We start from the raw sequence: 12,844 nt of genomic DNA, 5'->3' as shown, positions 1-12,844 counted from the left end.
ACGGATTATCAGATTTTTTTTTTTCTTTTTAACCACTAGCCATTGGTGGGCTCCATACCTTTGTCCCAACAGCAGTTATACTGTACAATAACACCGTATAGCATTGCTGAAATTGCTGCTGTATTTACTTATTTATTTATGATGTGTACTTTTACCACCATTTTTCACTACTTTGGTCTTTTCTCTTTGTTTTTCTAACTGGTATATTTCTTGTTTGGCTGCTGTAACAACTCGGTTACAGGATCAATGGATCAATAAAGTCCTATCCTATCTTAATAGCCATATTTCTTCATATCGATCTGATATGCATTCTAAAGTAATCTGATTACTCCCATGCAACGTTTGGCTTTTTGTGTTCATGTGAAAAGTCTGGACAAAACAGGCAAAGCAGAAAAAGAACTTTGCTCTGATTGGCGGTTATCAATTTAGGGGGTTTGTGATTGGCTGCTCCTGCAGCGGAAGTGACGTTTCACTAAGCTTCTATGACATCACTTCCGTAAAACCAAAGCTTGCGTTGTTTATTCACCTATTTCTATTAAACAAACTATTTACGTTGCTAGCTAAAATCGAGGTACGTGAGCAGCCACGCAGAGCAGATGGGGAGAGCTTCGCTCCTTCGGTGTCGGTCTGGTTCGAGAAGCTGGCAGCGCCGCGCGGACCCTGCAGCTCCCCCGTCTTCTTTGTAGCCCGTCTCCGTCAGTGACCCGCTCCGTCCCTCCGGGATCATGCTGACCGTCGTCGCCCTGCGCGCGCAGATCGCCTCCGTCGTTGACGCCCTGTCAAAAGCAGCCGTGGCAGAGATCTCTAAGGTGGTGGAGGATGGCATCGCGGCGCTGCGGATGGAGATGTGCCACCGAGAGGACGAGATCCAGAAGCTGAAGCGCAGCGTCCAGGTCCTGCACAGCGAGCTGGGAGCCGCTCGGAAGCCGGGGACCCTGCGTCCCGAGCCCCGCTGCAGAAACGGTGAGCTGCCGGTTCAAAATCCCAAACAACCTGGGTCACCTTCAAGCGTTACTGTTAAATCACAGTGTAGGTCAAGTCAAGATGTTAGAAATTTAACAAAACATTGTTTTAGCCTTCCCTTATTTATTCCTTTCATCAACAGAATAAATAAACGGAAACCACATTGCAGTTTGTCTAACCCTTGTGCTATCCTAGGCACTTTAACATTGGGAGTTGGGTCATCTAGACCCACTAGACAGTGCTCTGAACCTTTTTTCTTCAATGATTTGTGATCTTCACTGGTGTCCATGGATTACATGAAATCCTACGGTGGCCCAGAAGGGTCACAACACAACACATTGTCTTGTGAGTTAATGTGTTGTGTGGTAAATTAATGTGTTGTGTGGTGAGTTAATGTGTTGTGACCCTTCTGGGCCACCGTAAACTCCTCTCCACCTTTATCCACTTTTGTCATGGTAGGGATAACTCATCAATGTAAGGGTGGGGTCATAGGATAGCACAAGGGTTAAGCAGGAAAACCCAGCGTTTCTGGAAATGCTCTGATGAATCACAGCTGTTTTGTCTGCAGGAAGGACTTTTCCCAATGAGGTTAATGTGCATCAGAATTTACAGAGCGGATTACCACAAGTGTCTGAAGAAAATTAGTGATCAATCTGCTAATTATTAAATATTCAAAACGACATTTATAAAAGAAATAAGTGTAAAAAAGCTTTTCTGGGTATTGTTTTTATTGAAACCGTTGTGAATCAAGAATTTGCAGTTAAAAAAAGATCTTATTTGTGACAGAAAATATGCTGGGTGGGCCACAGTGTTCCTGCTCCATTCTGATGCATCCATCTGCAGACACTCAGATCCATGAACATCTTTGTTTTCCTCATCTGAGCTGGAATATGGATCAGAACTGTAGGGCGGGATAACTCCAATAGTTTTCGCCTTTTTACTGCGGTAATGTTGGGTTGGGGGTGTGAGGGGCCGTAAGCTAGCAGGAGAGCGGCTAAACAGATGGATGATGGGAAATGGGACGGGCTCACTCCGCCCAAAATTTAGGGGTGAATTTCTAATGATGTCCTGCTGCTTCGTAGAAAATGACACAGGTTTTTGGAATTTGGCTAAAAAGGGCACCATCATAACTAATAGGTCATTTGGAATGAGGGTTGGAGTGGGACTTTAAAGGATTTAGACTTCGCCAAAATGATTTACATCCATCCTCAAACCAGGATCAAAACTGTTAACAGCTTTAACCAATTTTATTTGTTCTTATGTACTTCTAAATATCCTTTTCACTATTACAGTTTTATTTAAGCATTTTTCTATCATTGTACCAACTTTTCATTTGATCATTTTCTTTCTTCAAAATGTTCCAACTTCTTTTAAATGAGCATAAAGTGAATTTCTCGTCGGCGTTGGCATCTATTTCTGCTTCAGCATCCGTCAGCATTCACACCTTCCTCTCTGCACAGCCCTGATCTCTGCTTTTTCCAACAGAAAGTCAAAGCTGTTTTGGCGATGGGAGTACATTTCCTGATGACAGCTACAGCACCTCGCCTGCTCCTCAGGTTTCGGTGAAGACTGAGCCCATGGAAGGGGGAGGCGAGGAGAGTAGAAGGAACCCCGACAAGCCGACGGGGGGATTTCTGCATGAAGGTGGGCCCTGGAGACACGAGACGGCGTGCAGAAGCTCAGATCCCTTGGCTTTGCCGTGCCCTCCTGCGTCCTCTTTTAACCGAGGATTGGACGTGTCCTGCAGCGGCTCTGACGGGTTTCCGCCGAACCCGTTCAGCCGCGGGCTGCTGAGTTTCAGCCAGCATCGAAACGCAGCGGCGCGGAGAACGTCGGTCAAGAGGCTGATGTTTAAGAAAGGATTTCTTTGTCCGTACTGTGGCAAATATTTTGAGCGCTCCGGGCACCTGGAGAGACATAAGAGGATTCACACAGGGGAGAAACCGTACCTCTGTGATGTCTGCGGAAAGCGGTTCAATCAGAAATGCAGCCTGAAGGAGCACACCAAGATTCACAATCGATGTAAGTAAAACACAGACTGTGTAGAAGGTTTATCTTTGACCAGGAGTGAGGTGCAGGTGTGTTGATGCTTCCTCTCAGGAAATGTCAGTCATAGACCCACTCTAATGAAAGTTGTGTTTTTAACATGTCCTTGTGGCATTCTTTCATGATGGAGGACATTTATAAAGAAGCAAAGCTCTCAATTTACCGGTCAATCTTCGGTCCAATACTCACCTATGGTCTGAGCTCTGGGTCATGACCGGAAGAACAAGGTCCCGAATATGAAATGAGCTTCCTCTGTGGGCTGACTTTGTGCTCCCTTAGAGATAGGGGGAGAAGCTCGGTCACCCTCGGAGAGCTCGGAGTAGAACCGCTTCTCCTCCACATCCAGAGGAGCCAGTTGAGGTGGCTCAGGCATCTAGTCCGGATGCCCCCTTGACGCTTCCCTGGAGAGGTGTTCCGGGCATGTCCCACTGGACGGAGGCCCCGGGGAAGACACGTTGGAGAGGCCACGTCTCTCAGCTGGCCTGGGAACGCCTCTGGATCCTCCCAGAGGAGCTGGAGGAAGTGGCCGGGGTGAGGGAAGTCTGGGCTCTCTGCTTAGACTGCTGCCCCCGCAATCCGGTCCCGGATGAGCGGAAGAAGATGGAAAAAGAAAATTAAGATTAAATTTTCGTTTCTGATTTTTTTTTTTTTTTTTTATTTAAATTGTTTTGAATCAGCAGCTGAAAAAATACTGTTGGAAAAAGCTTGTAGGTGTGATGTAGAAGCTAAAATCGGTGGGCCTTAAGCTCTCTGCTCCTCTCCATTCTGATCATCCACCTGCAGACAAACAGATCCATGAACGTCTTTGTTCTCCTCGTCTGAGCTGGAATCTGGATCAGAACTGTTCAGCTGGATAGATCCAGTATTACTGCCATTTTTGTTGCACCGTTAATGTAGTTGATTTTGTTTAAAACAGCATAATCCTGATTAAAAGACCACTAGGAATGCTTTGAAAATAGATCAGAAGACAATCAGTGTGGGGCTTTAGCCATCTACCAATCAGGGCGCTGAGGCCTTCAGCAGAGAGGCCTATGGGAGTTCTCAGATTTGTGGGTTAGCAGTCTCGGATGTTTGGGGTTGGGGGCATCCTGCCACCCCCCCGTTATAGGTGAATGTCTAAATCTCCTCGCCTCATGACCTTCCAGCTTGGCGTGTTTCGCTCATTTGCATATCATTGGGTGTGTCTTTGTTCTTGTCACAGGCAGCACAAAACAGAATTCATTCTTCAGCGGCCTGAAGGGAAATACCGAGGATTTGAAAATCCTTCCACTACAGCTTCTGTCTGATCTGCCAAAAAACCAGCCTGCCTCCAAATCAACCACAGGCCAAGACTGTTTCTTTAAAGCCCCACTTCTGATCTATTTTAAAACGCCTCCCAGTGGTCTTTCAAGTCCCACTTCAATCATCTTATGATCTATTTTCAAAATATTCCCAGCTGGCTTCATTAAGATTGTGCCGATTTTTGGCCAAAATCAAAAACCCTGTGTCGCTTTCTAGGACGTAATTTCTGCAGAGCGGCAGGAGTTCATTCAAAATTCCTTCACATTTAAAGGAAGTGCACGTGTCTGGCACTTCCTTAGAGGCGTGTGCGTCCGTCTCATGGGGCGTCATGAAAACAGAGCGTACAATTATTGTGGATCTATTCACGTGTCATGAATGTGTGAGGATAATAGAAGCTGCTGTGCGTTACTCTTACGCCACACTCTTGTCATCAGTAAAGTGCGAGTGCTGACCTCTTACGCACATGCTGCACGCTTAGGATGTGCATGTGAAACGCACTAACTACACACTGATTGTCTAATATCTAAAAGTCAGGCTGCACACAAACAGCTAAAGACAGGGGGTCATTGTGCAGTCTGCACGATTGGGGGGTTGAAAAAAGGAAATCTATACGACACGGCTGCATCTCACTTACTCCACCTGTTGCGGTGTACAACCTGTTGCCCACAGCACGCCTGTAGAAAACACACCAAGCTCACCAAGTCACCTACAATATTCCCGTCTCTTGGGGGGGCCACCTGTGTGCACCGTAGAGGTTTGCACTGCAGCAGCTCTTCTACGACCCTCAACGGGCCCAGACGCCCCAAAAAGCTGCAGCACCCGTCCGGGTCGACCTTCGTTTGGGTGGATGTGACCAGCTGCTTTTCCAACCAAAGGTTTTCATCTGCTCCTGGTTTACAACAATCTGAATACACAAATACCCCAAAATGAAGTTTAAAGCTTCATTTTCTTAATTGATGTCCTCTGTCGTCAGAAAAAAACATGTTAAAAGCAACAAATGCATCATTTTCTTCAGAGCGCGTCTATAAATGTTGTTTAGTTTGGGTTTGCAGCAGAAAATAACTTCTGATGGTAAATTGGCAACAGTAAGACGCCAAAATCTGCCTAAAGTCTGCAGGTGACATGAACAAAGTTGGACCTTTTAACATTTGTTTGTTAAAAGGTTTCCTTGGTTTCATGTGGGTCTTTGATCTCATGGCTCAAGACTATTGATTAGGGGGGCAACAATTGATCAATCAATGAATCGATCATATTCCTAGGAGGCAGATCAATCAATCTTTCTGAGGCAGAATCAAATAAAATCCACCTATACTAATAAAAAAAGAAATAAACCAGTGATTAGAAAATAGCATATGGATTGAGGTATGGTTTATTTAACTATACATGTAGCATAAAAACAACATCAAAAGATTGCATCCCTCGTAAATGGATTTGCCATTAATTCTTGTTTACTTGTTTTTTTTTCACACAAATTTTATTGACACTTGATGATCTTGAAAGAAATCCAAGAAATCTGGAAAACGGCTATTTCTCTGTGAGTCACACTGGCCGAGGATGTCCTGGATCCATTTTAGGTCAGTGATTCGGATCGTTCCAACTGAACCAAAATCAAAATGATTCGAATGGTTGTTAAAATGAATTGTTGCCCCCCCCCCCCCCCCCTTCTGTGGAGGCAAACTGCACATCTGGAGCCAGATGTGCTATCTACAGAAAAAAAAAGATCTTGAGTCAAACTGGACTCAAAACAGCTAAAACATATGAGGAGGACAAAGAGCCAAACATTGGTCTGTTCTGATCTAACTCCTGAAGAAAATCTGGGTAAGGAACTGAAAGATGCCTCTAGAGAAGACTTTTAGAGTCAATGAGGAGAAAGCCATCAGAGAAATGATGCTTCAAAACGCTGTGCAGTCTAACATACCATCTTTACAGTCCTGTTTTATCTGGTTTTATTGAAGATTTTGTTGTTCAAGTCATGTTCTTTAAATTCCAAGTCAGTGTTTGAGTTACCTGGGATAAATGCTTCTTTTTCCTGGATTAACAGGTATTCAGTCTAAACCGAGAGAGATCCAAGTGTGTCAGACAAACCAGAACCCCGAGGTGACCCGGGGCTCTGACGCGTGTCCCCCCAGAGGAGAAAGTCCAGAGAGGACTGAAGACATCCAAGTCAAAAGAGAGGAAGTCCTGCCAACGTCGGTACAAGTCAAATGTGAGCCCGTGGAGGAGCACATACCTCTGCCTCAGCAGGGACAGGAGGAGGCGACGGACGGAGCCGAAAACCTCGAGGAGAATCCCCCAACGCTGGAGAGAGACGACACCCTGTGGATGCCCAGCTCCCAAAGCCCCCGGGAGCCCAGCAGCACAGAATTCCCCAGCAACTCCTCCCAGAATGCCAGTTCCTTTCCTGCTTTAGCCCAAACACAACCTGAAGCTTCTTGCAGCAGGTTCTCTTTCCCAGGAGAAGGACTAGAGAATCTGAAATCGAGCGACATCTGTCAAAGCTCCTACGGCCCGTCAGAAACTCATCTGATGGCGAGCGAGGCGGCGGCGGCGGCGGCGGCGGAGGCCCACCAACTGAGGAAGAACAGGTCTTTTCAGCTGATCAAACCAAAAAAAAGCTTCACCTGTCCGTACTGCGGCAAAATCTTTGAGCGGACCGGTCACTTGGAAAGACACCTCCGGATTCACACCGGCGAGAAGCCGTACGGCTGCCACATCTGTGGGAGGTGCTTCAACCAGAAGAGCAGCCTGAAAAGCCACATGAAGACGCACAGGAACGGTAGGAGCTCAGAAGATTGTGTTGAGGCACATGTAGTGTCATCCTGCTCTTTACGTTTGTCTTTAAAGACCCACTCAACTCCCATCATCTCCTAAACTCTTTTCAAAGCTTTCCCAGTGGTCTGTTGATTATGATTAGGCCGTTTTTAGCCAACGTTTTAGTCATCTGTTCTCCCACAGGCACAGCAGAGCTGTCCAGTCATGCAGTTTGGATCCAGATTCCAGCTCTGGCGAGGAAAACAAAGACGTACACGGAGTATTTTTCTACAGAACCAATATGATCTATTTCAGACCTCATTTTTTCATCCGTTCCTGATTCATAACAATTTGAACAGAAAAAATACTCAGAAATGCAGTTTTGATCTTATCCGTCTCATATTTGTCCTCCGTCATCACAAAAACGCCCAAAGTACATGTTAAAAGCACCAAAAGGGGGTCTTTAACGGCACTGCTGAACGTACAGAGCCGCGTTTTCTAACGTTCACCTTTTTTTTGTTCAAACAGGGGAAATCCCAGACGTGTCAGAGCCACATCACCTGGTCTTCTCCATGCCAGATCATCAGCTTCTGGAGAATTTTATGGAGAGCAGCAATCAAGCAGCAGCTGAGGAGGAACTGTTTGCAGGCAACGCCGGCCCCGAGGCACTTCAGGAGGACTCTGCAGGGCCGGAGATGAAGCCCAGCAGAGAAGATTTCTCCCCTCTCAGACGGATCAGGACGGACGACGCCGCAGACAACAGTCAGCTTTGGATGTCCCCAGTAGACAGAAATCCTGAATCTGCAGATGGATCCGTCTGTGTGTTTCTACGAGACGGCGAGCTTCCCTCCAGCTCGGCGGCAGGAGCAGCCGGGGAGCAGCAGGGATGCCCGTCAGCTGTTCCAGATCTGGGCTTTATGGGCAGCAGACTGAAGGAGGACGTGATGCAACAAGGTCATCACTCAATGAGGATCCTGCCCAGAAACTGTGACGTAACTGTGCCTCACCAGGCAGCCGGGAACGATTACGGTTCTGATGTTAGACGGACATATGAAAGAAACTTTCTGAACTTTAATGTTTCTGCTTCAGCCAATCAGGAGGACAGCTGTGGCCGCGATGCTGCCGGACAAAACAATTTCATATGTGCGAGTTGTGGCCAAAGCTTTGATGAGTTTGGTGCGTTGCAGGAACACCAGTGTGAGAGATTACTAGAGAAGGCCTTCATCTGCGACATCTGTGGGAAAGCCTTTAACCAGATGAGCATCCTGAAACTGCACCTGAAACTGCATGTGAAGTGAAGTCACGGCTGCATTTCTACAATGAGAAAAATCAACCAATGTGGTGCATTCTGCCTTCGCTTTGAAGATGGCAACGTGAAAAAAAAAAAAAAACGGGTTTCAAAGACGTGGATGGACGTGTTTACTGTGAAAAACAAAAACGGACTGTTCTGAGTTATAATACTCACTGTGTGTTGACTGTGTCCTTCACACATACGTGACTGTTTTCAAAAGAATGTTTAAAAGCAAGGTTTTGCTGTTATTTAAGCCCTAATTGTGGATAAAGTTATTATTTCAATGGTACACTAATTTTATTTATTACATTTTTTTATTCTTTAATATTTAAAACAGTTAATCCACATTAAAAGATCATTTTATTTTCTTTCTTTTAAGAAATTTAAGCATTTTCTTTAAAAGCTAACCGTGCTTTTAAAATGTGCATCATCTGAACTACAATGTCCACAGTTCTATATGTAAATATGTAAAATGGCACAGTAAATAAATGGTTTTGTGTTTACATCCCTAATGGATTTGAAATGAGACATTCAGGCTGAAATTCTAGCAGTAAGGTATTTTTGTCTTCATGACAGCTTTATTTCTTATTTGGTCTGCAGGGCTCCTGTCATCAACGTCTCTTCCCTGCAGTAACTAAAACTAGCCGCTAGGGGGAGAGGTGAGACGTTTGATTTCAAAGGATCTGAAGCAAAAGTTACAGGAGTCACATGATTATTTATGTACGTTTAATTATAGCACTAAAATGTGTTCTTGTACCTATGATTCACTTAAAAAGATATTAAAATGACATGTTAAGAACTTAAAGAACACTTTAAGATATTCGAGCTTGAATAATGTTCAAAGACGTGAGGTCTTTAAAGGCTAAATTTGTGCCTTAATCGAACAATTCAATTTCAGAATTTTTTTGTTCGTTTTTTTTTTTTACCAAATTAAATTGTGTTTGTGTGTATAAACTTATATCTAAACTTCTAAATATATAGTTTTAGAAACTCCTCAGAGTTGAAATGTGTTTTAAATCTGAACTTTATTTGCATCTTGATGGTTTTACTTCAAATCTATTGGGGTAAAACTAGGAAACGAATAAAGCATCACCATCCACAGACCTATTAATATGCATTTATTACACATTAGTATTCTTATTAGGACACACTAATGAAATACACGTTATTTTTCATTTACACTGATTTTAACCTTTAGTCCTCCTTTTTTCTTTTTACAGAAATGTAGTCTGGATAAGAAATTTGTCAAATATCAAAGTGACAGTGGTTTCTACATTCTTATGTTTAGCCAAATGTGTTCAAAGATGAGTATGATCATAAGGCTCTCTCCCGTTTGTGATGTAAAAGTATTTCATGAGGGAAATCCTATTTTAATCTTCTACAGTAAAACTTGACGTCTGTCATGTTACGCTGTGGAAACTTACGACACAGGTGAGACATTTAATTCCAAAGATCACAGGATTAAAGCTCATAAATCGCCATTACATGTTTTAAGATGTATGTCTGGTTTTGAATCTCTGTTTTTACAACATTTTTCATGAATCAAACAATAATTATCCAAAGTGCCCGGACTTCACAGTTTGTTCTTTTTGTACTTTCTTTAATAAACTATAAAACAAAGAGTTTGTTTCAGTTTTTTCATACTACAGTGTTGAACTGCATTAAAACCAAAGTTGATTTAATTTGATGTCTAACACTCCTAAATAACACAAAGGAATAAAGAGAAATGACAAAAAAGTGAATGTGTTCATTTACTAATATCATATTAATACTCATTTTTTGGATGGTACCATGCGAAGATTGAGACTTTTTTTGTTTTTCTGAGGAACTTTTTTCCAAACGGATTATTCAAATATTTTTTCTTTGCATCATATCAGGAGCGGACGGAGAACTATTGACTCTTTTTTTTTTTTTTTTTTGTTTCTTCTTTTTCAGCGGGTTTGTTTGTCACGGGAAAAAGGACGTTTATTTATTAGGGTGTTTTCTTTGGGTATATTTTGTCATTCTTCTGGGTTTTGCTGGACAAAGGTCTGTCAAAGACAATTTCAGTTTCTGTTCATTATAAAAAGCCGTTTTGTGACTACCAGATATAGTGGCTGGTTTATTTTGTTTGGGTGTATCTGGGTTTGTTTGGCTTAAATGTCAAGGTGAGGAACCCCCTTGGTGATGTATCAATCAGAAGACCTAGTAAATGTTTTTTGAGCGTTACAATATTACAACAATAGTCATAGAATTCAATAGATAATGGCTAAACTAAACTAAACAGAATAAACTAAACTGGGCACCCCTGCCCTTAGATCCTCTTTCGCATTAAGGAAGAACGGATTCCAGAAAAAAGAAGAAACCTCAGGCATATCCACATGAAGGGGGGGATCCTACCCCAGGACGGACGGGCGCTGTACCAGAACTCTTAAGGCCCGTACACACCGGGACAAATATTCGCCAGGCGTTATTCGCCAGCGTTTTTCGCCACGTTTTTTGTGTTCACACCCAGGTGATTTTCGCTGACGATGAGCCGAGCGAACATGCAATTTCATTCCCTGACATTAGATGGCGCTTAATGTAAACAGAAATACTCCTGTACACAAGGTGGCGCTGCGCAACTTTACGCTTCTTAAAGTCGCTTTTCACTCAGAAGAAGAGAGCAAGTATTTACGCGCTTGTCAGAATAATACAAAGAAAACATGAATATTTCAAGCATCAGTAGCTCCAACTGGTGCTTGGTTCGGGGATATTTAAGAATGTCCGTCATTATTTCTTCGCAGCAGTGTAGACGCTACTTGGCATCTAACTTCTTCGCTGGTATGTGTGTTCAGCAAGGCAGTTTTGTGTTTGAGCGCCCCCAAGTTTTGTTTTACTGTAACTTCAGAAGCTCCAGACACGTGGGCAAAAGCGCCATTCTCATTGGTCGAATAGATTTCGACGCGACGCGTCAAAAAAAAAAAAACGAACCCGAGGCGTTTTTTTAAAAGTGACGCTTTGACCCGTGGCGTTTTTTCGCGTCAGTGTGCACACTCTCATTGGTGCCCTTTGTTTAGTCACGAGGCGTTAAACGTCGGCGAAAATCGCGCGCGAAATTCGTCCCGGTGTGTACGGGCCTTTAGAGAAGAATTAGCTTAGTTCTGGAGCTGGGGGACGGCTGGGAGCGCAAGACGAGCCAGAGGTAGGGTCCACAGCCAAGTGCAGGAGCAGAGACAAGGTCCATGGCCTAGTATAGGAGCACGGAATCCGGAATCACCATCTCCCCGGAGGGGAGTGGGAAAGAGGGACAATACAGGAATTGCACTGCACCAAGCAGTGGCACGGAGAACTGAATGATAAATAAATGATCAAAAACAGAGAAGAGAAGGAGAGGAAGTAGATGAGAGATGAGAAGGCGGATCTTTCTTCGAGGTTCACTTCCCTGTTCGGACCCTCAGAGCCTCCAGAGCGGGTTAATAAAGAATCATTCACAGCTCATCTGGGGGAAACCCTCTTTTATCACAGTTCTCCTTCACTCTGTATATCAGACATTAATGCGCACCCCCAACACACCTCTGAAAAATATAGATATGTATAAAAAAATAAAACTTGTCTGCCTTTTTTGGCAGTGCGTGTATTAAAAATTATTTTTGAAATTGTATCTTGGAAAAGAAAAGTATGTAGTAATTTAAAACCTGTGGAATCCACCACCATATCGAACATCTTATTTCATTAGTCTACTAAACTCTGCATAAGGGCTCAGATGCTGTACAGGAAAAGTGACCGTTTTTGTGCATGCACTCACAAATGGATAACAAATAGGGTGATTAACCACTGCAGCACTTCCTGGACGACGGAAGAAAGCGGCACACTTTTTTTGATACAGGGCTCACTTGACAGCCGTTCGGCGAGAGTGTGCTTGCTTGACACCAGAATGACTGAGGGGGGTGTACAAATGATATCTGAAGTTAGCCTTAACATCATTTTGAATGAGTCCCCTTGCTGGTTTAATTTAAGCTAGTAAAATAACTTTGCTGTCTTCAACACTTCATATTTATAGTTCATTCAAAAGCTTTACTAAAAACTATCAAGATTTTTAATTGCTGACCTGATTAGATGGTTGTGTCACTATATTTCTGCTGTTCATATCTCCCATGATTGTCTGCGTTTTCTTTGCTTCTACGGAGAATGCAAAAAAAGAAAAGAAAATGTTTAATATTTTCATTTGCTACTTAGAAACTTTTGTTTGCAATGTGTTGGCATAAATATGACTTCTTAGCCATGTAAGTAACAGCCGTGCGGGGGGGGGGGGGGGGGGGGGACTCAGCTGTTGTCCTGGAGTTGTAGTCATGTCAAATGAAGCTAAAATTGATATTTCCAAAAATAATTTGAACTCAATTATTGGTGGAAAATCTGAATTTGAATTATTCTGATCCTCCCTGTAATTATATCGAGGATTAAATGAAAAAACCATATGTTGGCTTTTTAAACGTTAATAAATATAAAAAGAGCCAAATGAGCCAGTCTTTTGAACGGCTCATTGAAATTGCT

At 43.3% G+C, this 12,844-nt stretch overlaps 1 protein-coding gene and 1 long non-coding RNA gene across 2 annotated transcripts; one reads left to right on the top strand and one right to left on the bottom strand.

Moving 5' to 3' along the window:
* The first annotated feature begins 454 nt into the window (after positions 1-454).
* Positions 455-9,952, top strand: LOC111949073 (uncharacterized). Its single transcript, XM_023965299.2, has 4 exons — positions 455-963; positions 2,449-2,985; positions 6,332-7,066; positions 7,570-9,952. Exons 1-4 carry the CDS (start codon positions 726-728, stop codon positions 8,337-8,339), a joined length of 2,280 nt encoding a protein of 759 aa, XP_023821067.1. The 5' UTR covers positions 455-725; the 3' UTR covers positions 8,340-9,952.
* LOC144986637 (uncharacterized) lies at positions 1,674-3,575 on the bottom strand. Its single transcript, XR_013650468.1, has 2 exons — positions 3,199-3,575; positions 1,674-2,870 (listed from the first exon to the last, which is right to left on the bottom strand). It is a non-coding gene; the product is annotated as an uncharacterized LOC144986637 (long non-coding RNA).
* Positions 9,953-12,844: the final 2,892 nt, after the last annotated feature.

Source organism: Oryzias latipes, chromosome 17, assembly GCF_053564925.1.
Source record: "Oryzias latipes strain Hd-rR chromosome 17, Olatipes_Hd-rR_3.1".
Lineage (NCBI taxonomy): Eukaryota > Metazoa > Chordata > Actinopteri > Beloniformes > Adrianichthyidae > Oryzias > Oryzias latipes.
Note: the sequence above shows the minus strand (reverse complement) of the source record. Positions and strands in the feature narration are given on the sequence as shown.